Raw genomic sequence first — 24183 nt, forward strand, 5'->3', positions numbered from 1 at the left:
ATGCATATTATGTGCTCTTTGTATTTGGTAGTCACCAGTTGTTTACCCATTACCTATAGGATTTACGCTTTTACTTATTTTCCCATATTGACCTTATGGCCAGTAGCATGCATTTGTAAGAATAAAATGGTTGCCTAGAGTGTAACTGGGGGCATAGAAGACAGAAGCTAACTGGACTCAGGGACATTAAATCTGGACTTTTCCCTGTGAACTCTGATAAATAAATAAGGCTTATTAAACACATACTGTGTACCAGGCACCAGTCTCAGGACTTTGATATTTAGTGCCCCCAGCCTTGTGAGAAAAGTATTGCTATAATGTCCAATTTACAGATGAGGGGCCTGAGACAAAGAGAGGTTAAGTATCTTGCCCCCAAAATTACATCTAAGAAGGAATGGAGGCAGGATTTGAACCTGGCTTATCTGATTCCAGAGACCATGGCCTTAGCCACATATCACCTTGATGATTTATCTGCCTAGATATCAAAATCCACCCTAAAGATTTTTTTTTTTAATTTATTTATTTATTTTTGGCTGTGTTGGGTCTTCGTTTCTGTGCGAGGGCTTTCTCTAGTTGTGGCAAGTGGGGGCCACTCTTCATCGCGGTGCGCGGGCCTCCCACCATCGCAGCCTCTCCCGTTGCGGAGCACAGGCTCCAGACGCGCAGGCTCAGTAGTTGTGGCTCACGGGCTTAGTTGCTCCGCGGCATGTGGGATCTTCCCAGACCAGGGCTCGAACCCGTGTGCCCTGCATTGGCAGGCAGATTCTCAACCACTGCGCCACCAGAGAATCCCCCACCCTAAAGATTTTCCACGTACTTTTCCCAACTTCGTTTAATACTTTACCATGGAACAAGGAAACCAGTTAGGCTGGAGAGACCCAACATCACGTTTGTCATCTCCAGTTGCAAAAGTAGGTGATAACCTTGGCTTTTAGTTAATCCAATGGACGATAGTTCTTGATTCTTAGTTAATCCAATGGGCCATGATTTTTAAAGTTAAACTATTCAAAAAATTCTTAAAGAGCTATTCTATTTTTTCTCTGGACTGACTCTTTGGAGGGTAAGACTCAGCATTGCTTTACCTTCATGTCTCACAGGGCTAGGTTTAGTATGTGCTTAGTAAATCTTTGGAAGATGAATAAATGAAATCAGTTCAAACCAATTGGTCATCTTATTGGTCATCTTATTGGTTTTGTCGGCACTCATAGACATGGCCTAGACTTCATAATGATGAGAGTTTCTCTTTGTTTCACCAGAGGGACACATCCCTCTCTGTCTAATTTATTGCTCTGGTATTGGTAGGCAAGTGGATTGATAAACAACAGAATCAGAATGAAGAAAAACCCCTTTTTAAAAATTGGCACTGCAGGGCTTCCCTGGTGGCTCAGTGGTTAAGAATCTGCCTGCCAATGCAAGGGACGCAGGTTCGAGCCCTGGGCCAGGGAAGATCCCACATGCTGCGGAGCAACTAAGCCGTGCGCCACAACTACTGAGCCTGAGCTCTAGAGCCCGCAAGCCACAACTACTGAGCCCACGTGCCACAACTACTGAAGCCTGTGCGCCTAGAGCCCATGCTCTGCAACAAGAGAAGCCACGACAATGAGAAGCCCGCACACCGCAACAAAGAGTAGCCCCCGCTCACCGCAACTAGAGAAAGCCCACGCACAGCAACGAAGACCCAACACAGCCAAAAATAAATATAAATAAACAAATAAATAAATAAATTTTTTTAAAAATTGAAAAAAAATTGGCACTGCAAGCACTCCAACTTAACGAGTGTAATAAGTTGTATTACAGTTATAATACTTAAGGAACATGTTGTTTAGGTCTGAAAATTATCATTTGATTATTTTTTAATGTTATTTAGCCCGCAAAAGATGTTTTGGTAATAGACCTGATTGCCAAGAGTCTATTTTTATTTTAACATTGAAACCCAGATACAATAACTTTTTATTTTACTTTAATTTTTAAATTAACATACTGTTCATTAACTTTCTTCTTGGCATACAGCTTTATGAATTTTAACACATGTATAAATTCATGTAACCACTATCACAATCAAAATACAGAACAGTTGCATCATCCAGAAAAATCCCTTATGCTGCCTCTTTGTAGTCAAAACCTCTTTGTAGTCAAACCCTCCCCTACCCTGGCAACCACTGTTCTTTTCTCCATCTCTATACTTTTGCCTTTTTGAGAGTGCCATATAAATGATACCATATAGTATGTAACCTTTTGACACTGGCTTTTTTCACTCAGCAAAATTTCTCTGAGGTTCATGTGTTGCATGTATCAATAATTCCTCCCTTTTTATTGCTGAATAGTATTCCAGTGTATAGATATACCACAGTTTATTATATCCATTCACCAGTTGAAGGACATTAGAGTTGCTTCCAGTGTTTGACTATAACAAGTAAAGCTGCTGTAAACGTTCGTGTACAGGTATTTGTGTAAGCATAAGTTTTCATTTCTCTAGTGTAAATACCTAGAGAAGTGAGATTACTGGGGCATATAGTGAGCTATATACAAGAAGCCACTAGACTTTCTTAGAGGGGCTGTACCATTTTCATTCCCACCAGCAATGTACTAGGTTTCCATTTGTTCCACATCCTCATCAGCACTTGGTATTGTTATTTTTCTCCCTTAATTTTAGCCATTCTAATAGGTTTGTATTGGCATCTCATTGTGGTTTCATTTGCATTTCTTTAATAGCTAATTATTATTAAAGCATATTTTCTTGTGTTATTTACCATTTGTATATCTTCTTTGGTGATATGTCTGTTCAAATCTTTTGAACATTAAAAAAAATTGATTATGTTGGTTTTTTAAAATTAATTTTATTTGATCTTTGCAACAACCCTGTGTGCTTGGTACTATTTTTTTTTAATATTTATTTATTTATTTATTTATTTTGGGCTGTGGTGGGTCTTAGTTGCGGTGCACGGGCTCTTCGTTGCAGCATGCGGGCTTCTCTCTAGTTGTGACACGTGGGCTCCAGAGTGTGAGGTCTCTCTAGTTGTGGTGCACGGGTTCCAGAGCATGTGGGCTCTGTAGTTGCAGCATGCAGACTCCCTAGTTGTGGCACTCAGGCTCAGTAGTTGCAGCGCGCAGGCTTAGTTGCCCCACCATGGATCTTAGTTCCCCCACCATGGATCTTAGTTCCCCCACCAAGGATCGAACCCATGCCCCCTGTGTTGGAAGGCAGATTCTTAACCACTAGACCACCAGGGAAGTCCCTGTTTTAATTGTTGAGTTTTGAGAGTTCATTATATATTGTGGATCCAAGTCCTTTGTTAGATATGTGATTTGCAAATATTTTTTCACACTCTGCAGCTTATCTTTTTAGTGTTTTTCATAGAGCAGAAGTTTTTAATTTTGATGAAATTCAATTCACTTGTATTTAAAAAATGAATCTAGCTATTGGTATTATATCTAAGAATGATTTGCCTAACTTAAGGTTATGAAGATTTCTCATATTTTTCTTCTAAAACGTTTATAGCCTTGTGTTTTACGTTTAGATTTATCATCCGTTTTGAGTTAATTTAAGTATAAAGTTATAAGGAATCTGGTATATGGATGACCGATTTCTTCAACACCATTTGACACCAATGTCACCAGTTTTTAACACTTTTGCAGTGCTATTTGGACCTGTGCGCTATCCATGAGCCAGTCTGAGACCTGGGCAGTGGTCTACCCCATAGTTCAGTTCCCCAAGCTTTTGTCACACTGTTTAGGGTCAGGAACATGTACAGGTCCGGGGAGAGGCCAGTAGTACATACACAAATTTATGGGGTTGCTTTCTTGAACTCCCACCTCTCCAAGATCATCTCCCTTACATTCTCCACCTACAGGGCCCTTCTCCACCTTTTCCTGGTCTTCTGACTAGAAAGCCAAGGGTGTAGTATCCCAGCTCTGCTGTGTACTTCCCACAATTATGTCTGCCTCTGGGACTAAGAGAGGAAAAAAAACCCTTTTTCCCCCTCCCCCACCTGCACCCTCCTCTTCTGACCACAGCTCCTCGGGTCAGAGAGAAGGATTCCCTCTGTCACTGCTTGCCCAGTCACTGCTCCTACCCCTTCTACTGTGGGGTTGCAACTTTGGGAGTGAGGCTTGCCTGGGGCGGAACCAGAAGAGAAAACAAAACAAAACAAAACAAAATTAGGATTTCCCCCACCTTCTCTGCCCTGTAGGGGCCCCCTTCCACTTCTTAGACCAGAATGGGAAGCTCCTCTTGGAGCTGTTTCTGTCCGGGCCAGTGATTTGTACTGCCTTGAGTCCCAGCTGGAAGGTATGGAAGAAAAAACAAAAAGATCAGGAAACCCTGATTGTTTGTATTTTGAGTTCTGGTTTTCTTCCCCAATCTACCTGCTGTCATTTACTTCTCAGAGTCCTCAAATAGCTGTTCCAAACGTCTGTCTAGAGATTTTAATAGCATTTGTTGGGAGAGACAGAGGGGAGTGTACTTATACCATCTTAAACAGGACCATAACCCTAAACCTTTGATATACTATGAAAGTGGAGAGAATTGTACAGTAAACACTGGTGTATCCATTGCCCAGGTTCAATAGTATCTTTTCTTTTAAACAGCATGTCTGAGGATTGCCATGTGTCTAATGTATTAAACACACTACTCGTTTATGTCAGAGTGTAAGTCAGTTATACCCAAAATGATGGAGAGAGCTTTTACCACTTTGTCCTCTCTGAGGCTTTTCCGAGCATGTATTTGTATTACCCTGTATTTGAAGCATGACTCTGGCTAGCATCAGCTTCTTGTAACTTTGCCTTGGGGGATTGAAATGCTGTCAGGTTGGAAATAGCATCATTCCTGATGTACCTCTGTACTCTGCCTTGAAAGATTCATTCAGTTAAGTATTTCTGTAACTAAAGCAATTATTCACAGTGGCATTAGAGCATAACTAATAAAATGCTTTTTATAATTCAAGCAATGCCATGTTTGGCCAGACCTGGCAGCTTCTTTATGTGAGTGATGAGCCCTCAGTTTGACTTAGCAGTTCTGTCTTTTGAGTTCTAACACCTATTTGCAAAGAGCCAACAATGGCACCCCTTCACTATCAATATTTATTCAGTGCCTGCTGTGGGTGAGTATCAATGCCAACTACTGGGGATTCAACTAGATATAAGTCCTTGCTACTCAAAGTAGGTCCTGGGACCAGAAGCACTGGCATCACCGGGGAGCTTGTTAGAAATGCAGAATCTTGGGCTGCACCCCAGACCTCCTGAATCAGAATCTGCGATTTAACAAGATCCCCAGGTGATTGTTTCAGGAAGCACTGGCATAGATACAGTCCCTGCTTTGAGGAACCTACACTCTGTTGGGGAGCAAAGACTGAGACTGTAGCAGGTAAGTTGCGTGCCAAGGATCAAATGCATGGCCCAGAGGCTGAGGACTCCAGGGTCAAAGTGGGCAGCATCCACAAATCTGGGGAAGAGGCAGACGAGGTAAATGGAGGCTCTTACTCCAGATGTGAATAAAGGATCCCAGGTGGAGTGCAGGTGGTGCCCAGAGGATAATGCAAGCATCTACTCTCAGAGCTGCTTACTCTGAGTGCACGTGTTCCCCGGGGAAGTTATTGACCTTCTTGCCTGTCATCAGACTGGTAATGAGGACAGGTTGTCGGTGTCTGTGGGCATTTTACGCTTTATAGAGCATCAGGTACTGACTACGAATGTAATCTATGACTCATGCTCATAAACTTCTCAGGCATGTCAGTTTCCTATCAGAAGACTTACTTTTTATCTGTGAGGAGTGATTCTTTGCCTCTGAGGACTGATGGCTCCATTTGGAATTTATGGTTTCAGAGACTCAAGTTGTTTGCCTCTTGCATTCCTTGCTTTTGGATTTTATGATGGGTGTTTGAAATCCTTACGTGTTGGCTGCTTTAAAGTTAGGAATGACCTCTTAGGGAAAAATAGAGCTTCTATCAAAAAATGATTTATCATCCATCCCAAATATTTCTGGCCTCTTTTTTGACCATATGTGAAACTAGATTTAGTGTTATTGGGTGTGAAACACTGATTTATAGGGAAGGCTAAATTAAGGGGTAAAATTTCTTGAAAAACTTCAACTAGTTATTGTACATCATTGTTCCTTGGGAAAAAGTGCAGAAATTGGTAAGCGTTTTCTTCACTCTAGACTTTAATAGACTGCCTCACTGTGTAGTGTGACAGCTGAAAGGTAAATATTACAGGGTATGTACGTTTAGAGAAGGGTTTCTCCACAGTGGCACCATTGACCTGTTGGTCAGGTGATTTTTTGTTGTGGTGGAGGTTGGGGGAGTTATAGGATGTCTGCAGCATCTCTGGTCTCTACCCACTAAATGCCAATATCTCCCCTAGGTCACAATAACCAAAAGTGTCTCCAGACATCTCCAAATGACCCCTGGGGGCAAAATTGCCCCCAGTGAAGAACCACAGATTTAGAGTTACATCTCCATAATCTGGGACTTGCTTTTTTACTTCTCCATACCCAAACTTTACTGAGAACAAGAGAAAACATTAATGCAATTTCTGGGGACAGCCAAAGTAACTGCCAAAAGGCTTATACACTTTAAAATGGAAGTCCCCCACAGACCCTCATTCCTTGTTTATTTACTTATACGCTATACATTTAGCAAATTGGTCTCCAGGATTACAAATACAGTTGATTACGAGAGGCAAATAAGATGTGCTGAGAAGGCTTACTTTTTGGAAGACATGTATACAGAGGTTATGGATGATTTTTTTTTTTTTTGAGGTCCAGTACCATATTTATGGTGATTAAATACCTAACCATTTAACATGTACAATTGTACTATTGTTTTTATTAGGGTCTGTCTTAGCTTGGGCTGCTGTAACAAATATACCATAGGCTGGGTGGCTTCCACAACAAACGTTTATTTCTCACAGATCTGGAAACTGGAGAGTCCAAGATTCAGACGACATCACTGCCAGCATCTCGTGAGAGCTGCTTCTGGTTTTATCCACTCTCAGTGGAGAGCGGCAAGAGGAAGCAAGCTCTCTGTGTCTGTTTATGAGGGCACTACTCCCATTCATGAGGGTTCCACCCTCCTGACCTAATTATCTCCCAAAGGCATGACTTTCAAATACCATCACATTGGGGATTAGGCTTCAACATAGGAATTATCAAGGGACACAGACATTCAGTCCATAGCAGGGTCCTATCTTTTTAAAAAGGTGTCAATGACAGAGTTTTTGAGTGTTGAGCCCCTGCCCCATTTCCCCTATAAACCCTGTGGGTTTTGCTGTTGTTGTTTGTTTTCATTTTAAAAGAGATTTATTTAAAAAAATTGTTTCAGCTTTATTGAGGTATGGTTCAAATGAAACTGTGATACATTTAAAGTGTACGTGGTGATGATTCAGTGTGTGTATACTTTGTGAAAGGATTCCTCCCATCTAGTTAATTAACACACTCATCACCTCATTTCTTTTTTTGATGAGAACATTTAAATTCTACTCTCTTAGCAAATTTCAATTATATAAAAGTGTTATTAACTATAATCACCATGTGATACATTAGATCCTCAGACCTTATTCATAGTTAATGGATGATTTTTTGACAAAGATAAAAGGAAACAGAAAAGCAGACACATGAACTTACAATTAAGGATCCTGAGGCTAAGGGTTAACTAAGTTGACCAAGATTACAGCATTTGAAAGTGGTAGAGCCAGAGTTTGAGGTCAGTTTCGTTTGAGTCTACAGGTCATGCTCCTAATGTCTGCTCTATAGACTTTTTTAACTTGGGACCTAGGGCGCAGGTCTCAATTTTCCTCAGGTTACAGCCCTCCAGTCCCTCCTCCCTGAGACAAGTGTTAACTGCTGGCTGTTTCCTTTCACACTTCTCTTCCTGTTCATTCGGTGTACAAGTCTAAGTACTCCCAGCATCACTGTAGGTCACTAGGTCTTGAGCGAAATCTCTCCTTCAGCCTCTTTTATGCATGTGTGATTTTATAGAGAGAGTATATTTTAAATAATTTATGCATAAATAGAATTTTTTTTATAACTTCAGTCTTTTCTGTTTTTTATTTTTTGTGTAGCTTCCTCTTCTCCAGTAACTACATTTAACAATGTGGGATCTGTGTGTTTATTTCAGTACTTTTCCTCATGCTCATATAATCATATCCACATTGTTATCTATCCACTTACCCACTTATAATAGATATAGATACATACATATACACATATGAGTTTTTGGTCATAGCTTGTTTTATAAAAAATGGGATCATATTATATTTTCTCTGCGTCTTATTTTCCACATTTAACAGCTACCTAATGGAAGTCTCTCCATGTCAATTGTTATAGCCCTAATTAATTATTTTTAATGCCTACATCATGTGGTATGACTGTTCCCTGATTTGTTCAGTGTTCCAATATTGATGGACATTTACCTTGCACTCAGTTTTAAGGGTTGCAATTAATAACCTTATTTATATAACATTAGGTCCTAAAACTTATTTTCATGGGATAGAGTCCCAGGAGTGGGATTGCTGGTTGTATTTAAAATTTTAATAGATATTTCCAGATTGCTTAAACTTTAATGGTTTCATTTCCACTAATACCTTAAGAGAGCACATTTTTGGGTCCATTTTTCAGTGGGTTTAATTGCCTTATTCTGTTGATTTGTAAGAGTACTTCATGTATTACAGAAAATAACCGTTTATCTATATTAAGATACATTTTAAAAAATCTATCATTTGTTTATTGTCTTTGTTTATCATCTTGTTCCTTTTAATAACTTGAATTAAAACACTATACATTATAGTCTAGATTTTCTTCTAATATATTTATTGTTTGTGTGCTTTTTTGTATGTATGATACGATATAGGATTTAATTTTATCTTTTTCCAGATGAAGAACTACTTGTGCCTATACTGCTTATTAAATATATTCATTGTTCCCATAGAATTGAAACATCACCTTTGCTGTATATTAAACTGTCATTTCTTAATTTTCAACAGTTAGGTATTAACCTAGCTTTTGTTGGCTGAGATAGTGTGGTGGCTCACCCAAGTGACAGATTCCTTTCTTCTCTTTTCTGGAGGAAGCATGGCTTGACAGTAATTCACCTTGCATCCTGGTCTGGAAGCCTCGAGATCATGCTCATGCTGGTTAGAGCTGGAGCAGACCAGAGAACCAAGAATCAGGTAGGTATGTGGATCACACCTGGACAGAAGCCCTCTCCTCACAGTGCAGGAGGAGAAGATTGCAGTGTAATTGTCTCCCCTACCCTGGCTCTCTTTAGGATGGAATGAATGCCCTCCACTTTGGGGCTCAGAGCAACAACGTGTGCATTGTGGAGTACCTCATTCAAGATCTGCACCTGAGGAACTTGGACCAGCCTGATGAGGTGTGTTTGCTGTTGGGGGGACAGGTCTCAAATACACCCCCACTAAATTCTGCTTTCTTCCTGCCCTTGAAGAAACTGCCAAAGCAGCCAGCACAGACAGAACTGACCCTGTAGCTGGATCCTCTCTCTGTCTGGCAGACCACAGAGCAGAAGGAAATTGTTGGTGCTGGTGGTGGCCCTAGCACCTGCATGTGAGGAGGGCAGGAGGTGTTGAGGAAGCTGCCTCTACTCCCTCATCCTGGCCAGTGGTGGACAGTATCCACCCTGTTTGGGTGCCTGCATTTTACTCGATTATGCCTGGCCTTTTGGGAATGTATTTGACCCAAGGCTGTGCTGTAATGAGCCATGGAATATAGTGCAATTTTACCATATCCATCTATATTTTTTTCCTTTCATAAGAAGTGATATAGTGACAGCTACCACTTATGGAGTATTCGTTAGTGTGCTTGGCCCAGAGGAATACTGTGTCCACACGTTATTTCACCGAGAGGCCTAGGGCCTGGCACGTATGGATGCTTAACAAATCATTGCTGGATGAACGAATTATACTGTTAATCCCCACAGTAATCCTATAAAGAAAAAATATTTTACTTATTTTCAAAGGAAGTCTTATTTTTACTGATATTTGAAGAAGTCGAGGCCCAGAGAGGCTAGGTACCTGGTCTGAGGGCTCCAAACTGAGAAGTGACAGAGCCAGGGTTTGAATTCCGGTCTGGTTGACTCTAGTCACCGTGCTGCACCGTCTCCCTTCTCAGAGGACAGTGGGCATTGCCCATGTGCTAGGGACTGTCTTTTCCCTGGAATATCTCCTTCTAGGCTTTTTTCATAGGATAATATCGTCTGTGGGATTGGCATTTGGATTTTGAATGGAACCTCCTTTTCACTGTGCCTCTAGAACTTTACTCTCCATTAAAGTCTCTGTAGAAGTTAATCAGTAATATTCGCTTTGTTTCACCTCTTTTAAAAAACCTTCACATTTTTTTCTGACCTCAATCTTAAAAATAATAACAACAAAAGCCATTTCTTCAAGTGAAGTCTATAAATTTATTTTACTTCTTCTGAATATGACTGAGCAACTATACCTTTACAGCTTGGAGGCAGACAGACTTGGGCTGAGGCCTGGGCATATATTAACTATGTGGCTTTAGCAAGTTCTCCAACTGCTGAAATCCTCAGTATCTCCCTCTGTGCAATGGGAATAATAAAACCTACTTCATGGTAGCACCAAGGCATGATGGGGTGGGGGGTGGATGTCTTGACCTCCATGTCATTTTTTATCAGCAATACCTCCACTCTTTGATAGAAATGATTTTGATGCTTCCTCATTCTTATATACAAATACCTATGCCAGTGAGCAAAATGGCAAGCCATTCTACCACCCCTTTCCGATCAGACACCACCCCTAAGCCATTCCTATGTAGTAATATATCAGAGTAGCCACTGTTGGAATGCTTAAATGAGTTAATGACTATAAAGCACTTAGCGGAGAACCTGGTACTTGGTAAGTGCTCACTAAATGTTAGTTATTATAACAATTTTTATAGGGTAAAATGCTATCTAATTTCCTCAGACTGATAACCATAATCAAACAGCATTTAATGTCAGGATGAGGAAGTCAGACATTCCAGCTTGATCCAGGCTAACTAGGAGTGTGGCCTATGAGTGAATTCCATTCAATTCAGTTCAGCAGATATATGTTCAGGACCTGATTTTTTGTTTGTTTGTTTGTTTTAATAAAAGGTATTTTTAACTGAAGTACAGTTGATTTACAATGTTGTGTTTGCTTTCTGCTGTAAAGCGAAGTGATTCAGTTATACATATATATACATTCTTTTTACTTTCTTTTTATTTTATTTTGTTTTTTTATTGAAGTATAGTTGATTTACAATGTGTTGATTTCTGCTGTACAGCCAAGTGGTTCAGTTATATATATTACATCCATATAATATATATATTCTTTTTTATATTCTTTTATCTCAGGATATTGAATATAGTTCCCTGTGCTATACAGTAGGACCTTTTTGTTTATCAGGACCTGTTTTGTGTGAGAACAGGGCTGTCTTCCTTTTCATTGGGCTCTGGATGCTTTCACGGGCGACGGCTGTGTGTGGGGAGGGTCAGGCAAGCTGAAGGGGCTCGAAGACCAAAGCAGTTTGTGGGGAACCTTCCCCACTTCTGGAGCTTCTGCTGGCCGTTATCTCTTCGGCAGGCTCTGAGCTGGTCCTGTTCCACTCCTCTTCCTCCAACTCTGACTATTTGTTGGGGAAAAGGCTGAAGAGCCCTGGTAGCGGACTGTGCAGAGCCAGATAGATGTGAAGCTAAGAGGACCTAAAATTAAGATGGGTGGAGAGACAGATGAGGAAGGAGCAAATAATGAGTCCACTGGGTCATCTAGAGAGAGAAGAATCTTTGAGTCCAATTTTAGTCCTAAAGAAACCTGGATTAATCATTAAAAAGACAAAGTCTGTCCTTTTTCTGAGATCTGTGAGTGAGGTCAAGGATACTGGCAAAAGCCAGTAGGAACTTGGATCAGGAGCTCAGGGTCAATTAATTCAGCATTGGGTTTTCCACCTGTATTTGCTTAAAGATATTGTGGAGCTCATGAAATGCACTGTATAGAAAAGACTGCTCCGCCTTCACAGCGGGCCTTCTTCCCTAGTTTCTTATCCACAGAAAGTGATGGAGAGCCTTTATACCTGCCCAGTGTTAATAATCCTTCTCATTAGCCTAGAGAGAACTCCAAAAGCTAACAAGGAAAACCTTACAGGGAGGAGGTCTTTATTAACAAAATGGATTTAACTAGACCTGGAAGAGATTGGGTGAGATGGGAGAGATGGAGGACACTGGAGTATACTGAAGCTTCTCCCAACTCCATAGCTCTAGAAATCATGTGGCCTCTCCAGGGGAGAGAGATTAGAGCAGCCAGGAGAAGTCATAGGTAAAGCAGTCTAGATATTTAGAATCTACATGTAAACTCCCACCTAGTGATCAAAAATAAATACTCAGACTAAAATGTTTGGAGAGGGAGGGACACAGAAGGGAATGGCCTCAGAGGCCACTCATGTATCTGTTGAATGTTTATAAAGTTTGGTGGTATGACATTAGGTTGGTTTCAGCTGCCTATATCGGGGAACTTCCACTGGTTTAAAGGAATCTATATACGAAGTCTCTAGAGGTCCAAATGCAAAGAAGCATCCTTTTTTGGAGGACTGGGGATAATAATCATGAAGGGATTTGAGAAGACAGTTTCCTATGTGGGCCTGAGGCCCACATCTAACAGCCTGGGATTTTATCAAACCTGTTGACTCCCATCTGGGGAGAACTGACCCAGCAGCTCCCCTTCACACTAGTTCCATGCCTTCATATTCAACACACTGCTCTTTCGACACTTTTTACTCATGGCAATGTTCTTGTCCTCTCTCAAATCTCTGGTTATTCAGGGCCCTGCTGGTTTTCCCCTTCAACTAGGGTTCTGCTGTGGATTCCTGATCGCAGGGTGAAGGGAAATGTCTTGGGTGTGTAGACATGCCCAGGAGGCACCGGGGGGCTTCATGCTGGATTCCACCGGCCTCCTCTCCTCAGAGGCTCTCCAGGGCACCCTCTCTGGGATCCCTGTGGGAAGGGATGGCCAGGTTGGACTTTAGGTGCACATTTAATGGCTGTTTGTGAAACATTTACTGAACTTGGTAACTTGTCAAATAACCCTGGCAGTAAACTTAAAAATGAAAAATAATTTCTAATGAATAATTGCAACTCCTCAGACTTATTCATGTGCAAACAATTTAAATGCATTGAATTAAGACATATTAGGTTAAATGCACATTAAGTTAATAAAGGCAAAAGGAACAGGAATTCTGGACCCTCCTTATTTTTGTTAATTAAGAAAGGGATTCAGGATCCCTTCCTGAGCTGGGAAGTTGTTGTGGTTTGTGTGGGGCTTGAAGCTTGAGGCCCTGACACCAGGCTCCACGGTCCTCCAGGCTGGAAAATCTCCCTGTCTTGCAAGTGAGGGCAGTCTCAGTCCTCCGAGACTGCACTGGATAGAGGCCCACTTGAGCATAATTTAAAAGGGTTGGGTGGTTAAAAAATGAAATAAGACATAAGAAACTATATTTTTTTTAAAGAACCCACATTTTTGAAATTCTTGTTGTTATTTTGCCTAATAACTTGTACTAGAGATGGGAGAAAAGATTTGTATCTCATTTTACTGTCACCTCATCTTTCTTCATGCTACCTTTTGATATGTTTATAAGATAGAGACTACTTTAAATGTTCTTATTTTGTGTAATTTGGCTTTCACTTTTTTTCTTGATGATAACATTTTTTAAAGGGCCTACAGAGTTTAAAGTAATAGCTGTTTTCTTGGAGAGGAAAAATGTTTCATCTTTGATAACCTCCCATTTCTTACCAGACTAGGCTTTCTTTGTGGGTGGGTCCTTTGTCACTCTGTTTAGACATGCAGACATGCAAGACTTTGTAGCAACCAAGGATAAAAGAACAAGGCCATTTTAAAGTTGAACAGACTCCTGATACTTCCGGTAGTGTGTGCCCCCAGATGGCTAGATATGTATTAGTTAGAATTCTTTCTGTTATGAGTGACAAAAATCCAGTTTAATCTAGAATAAACATTAAAGGTAGTTTATTAACTCCTAACTAAAGAGTTTGAGGGTGTATCTGGCTGGCTTCAGGCATGGCTGGATCCAGCTCTTTTTTTTCCTCCCAACTCTTGGCTGTCTCTGTTGGCATTATTGATAGTTTTACTCTCCACATGGTGGGAAAGATGGCTACTAGCAACCTCAAGTTTTATATATGAAAGCCCACAGGTGACTCTGATTGGCCTGTGGCTTGGCACGTGACCATCCTGAACCAGACACTCTGACCAAGGGGTAGATGGTGGAGGAGGCAGGAGCTGTAATGAACAGCTCCGCAAAAATGGGGCACAGGGGCTGTTCTCCAGTGGAAAAGATGGGGACAGGAAACAGGTCACCAGTGCTCTTTCCTGCTGTTCCAGGGCATTAGCAACCCTTAAAGGCTGTCTCCCCCCATTTCTTGTCACCTGCTCCCCAGCCACAAACACACACTCACACTGAGTTATGTACTCCCACAAATCGCCAGCTCAGGTCCTGCATTTCATTATGATCACTCGTATGTGTGTTCGTCTTCCCTAACAGACTCTGAGCTTCTTAACATCGGGGTGCCATATTTTTTATCCTGGCCACTCTCACTTAGCACAGTATCTGACATATACATAGGTGCTTAATAATTGTTGAATAAACAAGTGACTGATTTATAAGGATGTGTGACTAAATGTTTTCATCTAGTATATCATCAGTGTTTCTCATCCTCCTTTTTGTGATTTGTTTATATGGACCTTTATCTGTTGTCAGTATTCGCAGATATTTGTATAAGCCAGACACAGTAATTTTGGCTCTGTCATTTCCCAAGAGCTGTTCATGGCTCAAGACTAGATCTTGATCTTCAATTAGGGGTCTAATCTCACAAGCAGCAAATGGAGGCCCCCAGCAGTTTCTGTCTCTTCCCTTTGCCCTTCCTTAGTGATGCGATGAGAACCATCGATGATGAGTCAGGATTTCAAACTCTGAAGGGCTGGGGATGTAGGTCTAATTGACCACATATCTGTCTCAAGAATATAAATGAGGTGAATTTTTGGTGCCAGTTTGCTTCTCCGGCCTCCCTACGTGCATGAGTGCAGAGCCCCGGAGGGCTGATCTATACACACTTTTTTTTTGGCCATTTATTATTTTAGCACTTTTCCTTCCTTTCTCTTTAAGTTGTCGGAGAATCATGAGCCGCTATCTCAAGTTAACAGTGACCATTATCTTTTTATTATCTTGCATTAGCAGGAGATCAGATAACAAATCTAGATTCAGGAACCTTCTTATAAAGAGTCTTGTATCTTGCTTTTCACATTTCAAACATCTTGCTAGGCTTTTAGTTAATAACGTATCAAGCCAATCTGTGAATGTTTTCTTTAGTCTAAGAGAATACTTCCGCTGCTATTTTGCCACCCCAACTTCTTTTCCTGCTTTTAAATATCTCAGGTTAGAAAATTGAGGTTTTTATGGGTCTTTCATTGTTCTCGATGACATTTTGCCTGTTGAAAATGCAGTCTCCCTTTGCAATGTAAAAAGTTGGAGAAATTGCCATAATCAGAAGATTCTGCACTTGAACTTTCCTCCCCAACAAATCACACCTAAACATCCCTCTTAAGCTATATTCTCTGGATAATTCCTAATTTCTCCATCCCATTTCATATTGACCTATTCTCAAGAGTTTTCCCGTTGATTCTTGGTGAACGTTAGAGGTAAATATATGAGCAAGCAAGGAGGGCCTAAAGAGAAGCAGTTGATACATGTCATGTCTGAATGAGTCACGTAAATATTAAACCCTGGACAATTTCTGCTTCAGACATTTTTATCAGTAAGGCAAGGCTTACTGAGCGATATGCAGGTGACTCAGATGGGGTCTGGCACATAATCAGCTTCTCAATAAATAGTCGAGTGAAAGAACTATTCAATAAATGCAGAAAGTTGGTAAAATTGTTACATTTGAAAGGGAATCTCATTGTCTGGCTGTGAGGTGGCATCTCCCCAGGTGCTTGGGAAGACCGTTTCCAAACAGTACTTCTCTACCCCCATAAAAATGATACTGTGCTGATGCGGAGTTCCCACAGTTTGGGGCAACAACTCAGAAATGGGTCTGGTTTGAAGTGAGAGGGATTGTTATCACCCTCCCCTAGGAAGGGCCCAGAATGCTATGACCAGAATCACCACCTTGGCCTCCTCGCCTCCCCTCCCCTCAAACTGCTGCCCACTTTGTTGGTTGTCTTGCCTGCTCAGTAAGTGTATAATGAACACTGGAGTTTGTGATTGATTTTCAGAAAGGAAGAAAACCATTTCTTTTGGCGGCAGAGCGGGGCCACATTGAAATGATAGAAAAACTTATCTTCCTTAATCGGCATACTTCAGAAAAGGACAAGGTGAAATGGACTTTCATTTCTTTGCTGAGTACCAGAGAAAGGGGAGTGACAGTTGAGGTGTAGATTTGGTGATGGCATTTTGGTGAGCAGTAGACTTGTTCAGTTGTTACTACAGTTAGAGGGAATCATGGAATATCCAGGTGAAATCAACCCACTTTTTCAGTGGATCGTCCAGATTGCCGATTTTGCTCCATAAATGTCTGTGAAATCAATGGACTACATGGAATTTTCTACTGTCAACTCCAGTTGCTGTTTTCTTCCACTGAGGTCTGCGGGAGACTCAGCACCACCTGACCAGGGAGGGAAACATGTCTATGTGCCTATCTTTGATACTTTCCTTAGGAGAAATTCCTAGATGTGGAACTGTGGGTCAAAGAGTTCTGCACATTTTAAAATCTTTTGGTATATATTGCTAAAACTACCTCCCAGAAATCTTTCACCAGTTTGGCTTCTCAAGGTTATATAGAATTACTTTTATTGTCCCACTTTTGCTAGCAAATTAGCAGCAAAGGTAGAGCAAGGAACATGGATGGATTTTTCCCTTCTCGTTCAAACAGCTATTTATTTTCATTTAACAGTTTGAAAGTATGAATTTCACTTAAAACTGTGGAAAACATGGCCACTACTCTATCCACAGCTTTAACCAACATGAGCCCCACCCCTAGAAGCCCCACTACAGACCTGACAGTGGGAGGAACGTGTTCCTTGGTGCAGGATGCTCTGCTGTGGTGTGTCTCTGTTGCAGGAGGGGAATACTGCCCTGCACCCGCAGCAAAGCATGGTCACAGCCCTGCGGCCCAGGTGCTGCTCACCCAGTGGCAAGAAATAAATGAGACCAATGAGGTATGTGGAGGTGCTCATTACAGGTGGGCATGGGGCTCAAAAGTGCAAGGAATGGCTTTCAAGAAAGGAATGGGAGCCAAACAAAGATATTAATTAATGCCATAGGACATAAAATGTGATGCAAAAAGATTCCTACTTTTTTCTCTAAAGTAACTCATGGCGGTTCATTTGTTAAACCATTCACTTATTCACCAAAAAAAAAAAAAAAAATTTAATATGTGCTCTATGCTAGGTAGAGTATGTTTTCTTATTCTAGAAGCCTACAGGGCAAGAAGAGCATACAAAAAATAATATGTCAGGCTAAATGCGGTAATAGATGTATATACAGTGTGCTGTGGGAACACAAAGGAAAATCTGTTTCAGAAATATCACAGGCTTCACAGAGGAGGTGGTATGTTATGTGGGTCTGAGCATTTGAATGGACACTGGTACGAGGAGATTGGAGGAGGGCACAAGGGCAGAGTATTTCAGACAGAGGGAAGAGCCCGTCTGTAAAGGAACCAAGGCATGAAAGAGCATGGTGTGTCCTGGAAATGACAAGTTCAGGGTGGCAGAAATTGAGGATGGGTGGTCTGGGAAAGGTGGATGCCAAGTGGGCCAAGGCAGAGAGACCATGAAAGGCTGTGCTCTCCAGGAGGAGGGGTGATTCTGACTTATTGGCAGCAGAGACCTTGGAGGGTTTTAAGCAGCAAACAGGGATGGGATCCATCCTGGGTGTAGGCGGGTGACTGTCACCGTGGTTTGAAGGGGGCATTGGTGCCTGGCGAGGCAGGAGGTGGGGAGTCCCAGTCAGGTGACTGCAGAAGTGCTGGAGCAAGAGCTACAGAAAGCCTCTCACCGAGGCTCTCACTGGCAGCAAGCAGGACGAGGTGGTAGGAGGAGACAGAGGCCACAGGATTTGTGACCAGGGGATGCGGAGAGGGCAGACTTTCTGGCCCCTAGCTCTCTGGCTTGGACTCCCAGGAGGGTGGGGTGCCCATCCCTGAGCTGTGGGGTACAGGGGAGGAGGGGGTGATGCATGGAGAGTAGTAAGGGTTTGGGGGGTTCACTCTGAGGCACTGGAGTGGGGAGGGGGTATATTCAGGTGGAGGGCGGCAGGGAGTTAGAAACCGGGCCTGGGGTTCTTGTAAACCCCTTGTGAGTCATCTGCTCTGGGTGGTCACTTTTTAACCTCTGGCTCAATGCCTTTGAGGCTGGCTGTTTGGAGACCCACGTGAGTGGAGTCCTCTTGGACTTCATAGTTTAATATTCTGATGAATTCTAACTTGGCACCTCTCCTGAGAGCTACTTTAAGAAGTAATATAATCATTTACTTTAAGACACCATTGATCGTAAGGCACATCATTATTTCATGTAACACTAAGAAAAAATAATGCTGCCAATTAAACTGTGACACAAAAAACTCTCTTGTCATTTAGAATATTTTATATTATTGAGTTTTTAGACTTTTATCTTAGATTTTTTTAATCATATACATACAAAGGACCAAATAAGCAAGGGAGCTTGGTTAAGTATTCCTATACTTCACACATTGAGTCGAATGCTTCTAAATCACTTTCTCACTTAGAGTCTTGATGTCCTTGCTTTTCCAGACTAAATATTGTCTTTTGTGCCTTCAAAGATGCTTGTGATGCAGTGTTCCTTCAAAAGGTGTCCTGCTATAGATTCTGAGATTTTCTTCTAAGCCGCTGACACCCATTCTGATTTAATGCAAATCACAAGCCATGACAGCGATATCATGTCTGCTGCCCGGTTGACTGACATTGTGAGTTGCATCCTGATCTCAGGTATGTTAACATGAGAAACAGGATGTGACTTATAGAGTTGGTGGCGTATGGTCATAAAAATAGCAACTGTGGGCAACAAAATGAAAACTGAAGGCTGTGAAAGTGGACATGGGTGATGCCTGGGAAAAGTCAGTATTCCCCTTGGACCAGAGAAGCATAATCAGCCTGGTCACATGCATCCCTGGACTGGAGTTAAACGCAGGGCTCTGACTGCCTGGGTCTGATCCTGGCTCCATCACCCCAGCTAGATGATTTTGGGCACGTTACTTGGCCCCTCTCAGCCTTAGCTTCCTCATCTATCAAATAGCCTCATAAGGCCTTAGTGAGGTTTCAAATGAAAGGCTGTGTCACACACTTAGTTCAGGGAATGGTGCCTGGCACATGGTAAGTGTGCAACAAGTGGTATCCGGTGTCATCACCGGTGTTATCTGGGTGCAGTAAGTGGGATCTTGGTTATCATCGGTATCAGTGGTACATATTGTTATTATCCTCCTTTTTCTCTCTTCCAGTTCCTAGGAGAATGTAAGCCAGGCTTTCAGCTGAGGATCATGGACAAAAGTAGAGCCTTGATTTGTTTATTTTTATGTGTGTGACCATCTGACGTAGTGATGATCAGGTTGAACTGGTTTAACTTAAAGATCCTAGGAATTTGGTCTTCTTGAATAAGAGTTACGAATGTGAGAAACTCAAATAGAACATGATTCACCTAGGATAAATCTTAGCCATGATTGGCCTTCACAAATCAATATAGAGATCCAGTCCTATAGTCATAGGATTTAATTTAAAGTCTTAGTTGTGCTTGCCCTGTTTTGCTTTAATACTTTACCACTGGAATGTGTGCACTTGGATTTCATCTACTTCTTAGCTATTTTCGAGTTGGGGCACATTGAGGAAAAGTCATAAAGTCCAACAATCTGTAATTGTAGATTGTGATAGGTTTTATTTGCACAAAGTAAAGTATCTAGTGATAATAATAGCCTTTTGGATGAAGCACATAATGTACATACAGTTTTGGGCTGCCTCTGTTTCCTGACGTAGGCTGTTGCCTGACCAGTTGGAGTGACTCATGGGACTAGGCTCTAGAGCAGTGGTCTCCAAACATTCTGGGTAGCAAACTCATACCAGTAAAGAAAGTTTGAGCATGCACCTAATCACATGTACATTTATAATTAAATTAATATATTATAAAACATATGCCAGAAATATAAATTTTAAAGATTGAGATAAAAGTAAACATAAATAGCAATTTTTCATATTTTTCTCTACACTGAAAGGATTATCTTGTAAATATCTGATGTATTTTCCTTCCAGTTTTCTTTGTGTTCCTATGCATGTATATTTTTAGTGCCTGCCCAAAATTCATTTAACTGTTCTTTAGGTCTTAGACATTTAGGTTTTGTTCAGTTTTTCTTTACTATTAAAGTAATGCTGTCATGAACCTCTTTGTATACAAACTTTAGTCTGTATTCCTCATTATTTCCTTTGGGTATATTCTTAGAGGTAGGATAGCTGGGTCAAAGATATAAATGTTTATTAGGCTCTTGACATATTAAAGACATGAATTCTTTCCTTCACAATTTTTGCAAATATTTTTCCACTGGGGTTTGCCTTTTGGCATCTCTTTTCCTGGAAAAGGAGAAGGCAGATTATGAAAAGAAATTCCTCTCTAACAGATGGCTGTCCCAGGCTCTCAGGGGAAGCTGCTGGGATACAGTTTTTCCATCTCGGTGGGATAGGAACATTGGTTCCATGCTCTTTTGTCCCTGTTAACATGATTGTTTGTACCTAATTAGCTACAAGTAAAATTGTCTGAACTTATCCTAGCTGTTAGGCAGAATAATGTCCAAGGTGGAGAATGGTTAGGACATGGGGAAGGAATTCTGCATTTCTTCCCAATATTTTTAGGAAAGAATCTGCATGAGGAGGGGGAAATATCCAAGTAACTATTGTGTGAGACCAGTTCCTTCTTTTCTATGTTGTGGCCTAAACGATACTCACTTTGTTCTACTAGTGTTTATCGTAATGAGTTTCAGGAACCTTAATTACTAAGGTAAGGTATTACATTTTTTTAAATGACATGCAATATTTTAAATCAGTTTTAAAGGTTAAAACTGTACTTGGTACAAATGTGCTTCTATTTTTGTATTTCATACTGCATTTTAGTTCCTCATTTCCATGATTATCTTTCTTAACAAGCTGTTACCTTCTTGTAGACAGGGTCTGGATTCTAGTTGTCTTCCCAATCCCAATGCCTACTAACTGTCTGACAAACAGCAGGTGTCTAATAACTGTTTGTTAGATTAATAAAGATTGAGAGTATGAATGATGGAGGGAAGGTGAGAAAGGAGGCAACATAACAGAGTAGTTAAGAATGCAGGCTTTGGAGCCAAAGAGCTAGACTTGCATCCTAGCTTTGCCACTTTTCAACTGAGGCTTAGTTTCCTTATGTGTAAAGTGGGGATAATAACCCTGACCTCAGAGTCGTTGTGCAGTTAAACTGTGCCAAAGCATATAGTCTTGGCAGTATAAGTTGGCACATAGATGCTCAATAAATGCTATCTATTAAGAGTAATGCACAAGAGATAGAGAAAGCATGCTGTTTCTCAAGTAATTTCATTCCATGCCAAGGGGCAATTAATTTTAACTTTTTTTCCTTTCGTTAGAATGGCGAAACACCATTCTTCTTAGCTGTTGAAGGAGGTCATGAAGAATGCAGCAAAGTGCTACTGGCAGCAGGAAGTGATATCAACATTCCAAATAAAGTATGTGCTCCATGTCTATTTACACAGGGAGGGGGACTCAGAATGTTCTTTGGGTAATCTGGTCCTGCACTGACCCATTCACTGGGCTTTTGTAGAATTAATACAGTTGTCCCTCGTATCCGCGGGGGACTGGTTCTAAGACCTGCCTAGGGGTACCAAAATCTATGGATGCTCCAGTTCCTTATGTAAAATGGTATAATACAGTCCTTATCCGTGGTTATCCATCCAACTGTGGGGGACAGGGGGATTTGGAGGGCCGATTGTATTAATAATTTGCTTACTTTGGGGTAAGAATTAATGACTTACCTCTGACATTCCCCTATTAACGTTTCCTCAAAAACAATACCATTCCTCCTATTTATTTGGGGAATAATTTATTTGGAGAATAATTGAAAGTAGGGCAAAAGTAGCAGATAGTCATTGCTTCTCAAACAGACACTTTTATTCTACTTTGTTTTCTTCCTAGAAACAAGTAGTACCTGGCTTATACACAGTAGATGCTGAAAAAGAAAATTGTGTAAAAAGCCAAGTGGTCATTCTAGAGCCTGAAGAAGACAGGATGATGCCTTCTTCTAAATACAAAATACTTTGGTGCTGAGATCCTTTGACACTGATCTTCATTTGTTTTTAAAAGTTTTTAATTTTTAATTTTTTTGGCCGCACTGAGCAGCTTGTGGGATCTTAGCTCCCTGACCAGGGATGGAACCGAGGCCCATGGCAGTGAAAGCACCGAGTCCTAACCACTGGACTGCCAGGGAAGTCCCTCACTGTATAAAATTATATATACATAGACAAGATTGCAAGAGAGAGTGGAATATGTAGGGTGAGGTGATTCCCACTGACGTTGCAAGGTTTTTAATGCAATAAATGAGCCCAAAGTTAAGAATTCACGGGACCCAGGAAACATTCAGAATATGGAGAGCAGTGCTGTTTTTCTGTCATGCCCAGGTGTCCCTCTGCCCCCCGGTCTGCAGCCTCCCTGGAAAGGCCTCCCTTATTAGCAAGATCCTCCTGGGATCACTCCTTTTGGCTCACCCAGTTGCTCTGTGCCTCCCTCCCTTCTGTACTTAATTATTTGGCCCTCTGAAGGTTTTGCTTTCTAATGGCTTTCACATGCTCGTATTCTCCCCACCCTGCCAGGACTGTAGGCTCCACGTTGTCCGTATCCTTATGGCCTTGGCCTCATCCAGACAGCCTGGAAATTGTCCTAAGTCAATTTTACATCTTTTACATTATCTTGGGTTTTCCCCGGAGTCCATTAGCACACTTCCTGGATCAAGAGCCTCAGCCCCCGCTGCTGTCCACACCTGTCTCCGCCCAATCCAGTAAAGGCCCCGGGGGAAACAAGCAGCAGGAAGCAGGAAGCCAGCAGCAAGGATACACACCAGGGTTGTGTGAGACTCATTTTGCTTTCACATCTGTAGGTGATTACTGTGTTTGATCTTGGAAATGCTTCACCCGCTGACATTAGTTAGTCTTGTTCTCCAGGAGCTTGCTTTGCACCCACCCAGCTAAGGGGAGGGGGTAAAGGTCGAGTCATTTCTGAGGAGGTTAGTGGGGAGAGATTGTGGATTTAGCTGCCTATGGAGACCGCCTCCATTTGGGCTGGGTGGAGAGGCTGCCTAGCTACCCTGGGTCCAGTGAAGACTTACTGTAGACCCTAAGAATTCCATATTTCTGGAGGCCCTATCCTCACATCTTATCAAATAACTTTAAATGCCCCCGCATTATACATTAAGTACCTCTTTTGCTGTAAATTATTTTTTAAAGGCTTTTTTATTTGTGCATTTACAATCATTTGGATACGATAAACTACCTTAATTTATGATTGACTCTGATTTCTTAGAACTCTGTGCAGACCTGAGAATTTGAGGGAGGTGAAAAAATTTAACCTACAAATTGTTTACAGTGTAATGAGTACTTTATGAAGATTACATTTAGCAATCAACAAAGTATGAACATGTCAATTAAATATTCACTTCAGTTTTGTGCTTTTCTTTTGGTATCTTGGAACCAACTTTTTTTTTTTTTTAAATTAAGAATGGCATGACTTTTTTTAAAAAATTATTTTATTTTATTTATTTATTTTTGGCCGCATTGGGTCTTCATTGCTGCACGCGGGCTTTCTCTAGTTGCCGCGAGCCGGGGCTGCTCTTCATTGTGGTGCCCGGGCTTCTCATTGCGGTGTCTTCTCTTGTTGCGGAGCACGGGCTCTAGGCGCGTGGGCTTCAGTAGTTGTGGTGCACGGGCTCAGTAGTTGTGGCTCGCGGGCTCTTGAGTGCAGCAGGCTCAGTAGTAGTGGCGCACGGGCTTAGTTGCTCCCTGGCATGTGGGATCTTCCCAGACCAGGGCTCGAACCCGTGTCCCCTGCATTGGCAGGCGGATTCTTACCCACTGCGCCAGCAGGGAAGCCCAACCTTTTTTTT

At 41.5% G+C, this 24183-nt stretch overlaps 1 protein-coding gene across 1 annotated transcript in view; it reads left to right on the forward strand.

The window, feature by feature from the left end:
- ANKDD1B (ankyrin repeat and death domain containing 1B) overlaps positions 1 to 24183 on the forward strand; it is a 57461-nt gene that overhangs the window by 12404 nt on the left and 20874 nt on the right. Inside the window, 5 exon segments of the mRNA XM_061188952.1 lie at positions 9060 to 9162; positions 9261 to 9365; positions 16267 to 16365; positions 17111 to 17129; positions 17132 to 17208. Of these exon segments, the coding sequence (XP_061044935.1) occupies positions 9060 to 9162; positions 9261 to 9365; positions 16267 to 16365; positions 17111 to 17129; positions 17132 to 17208 (403 nt within the window).

Source organism: Eubalaena glacialis, chromosome 4 (genome assembly GCF_028564815.1).
Source record: "Eubalaena glacialis isolate mEubGla1 chromosome 4, mEubGla1.1.hap2.+ XY, whole genome shotgun sequence".
NCBI classification, from domain to species: Eukaryota; Metazoa; Chordata; class Mammalia; order Artiodactyla; family Balaenidae; genus Eubalaena; species Eubalaena glacialis.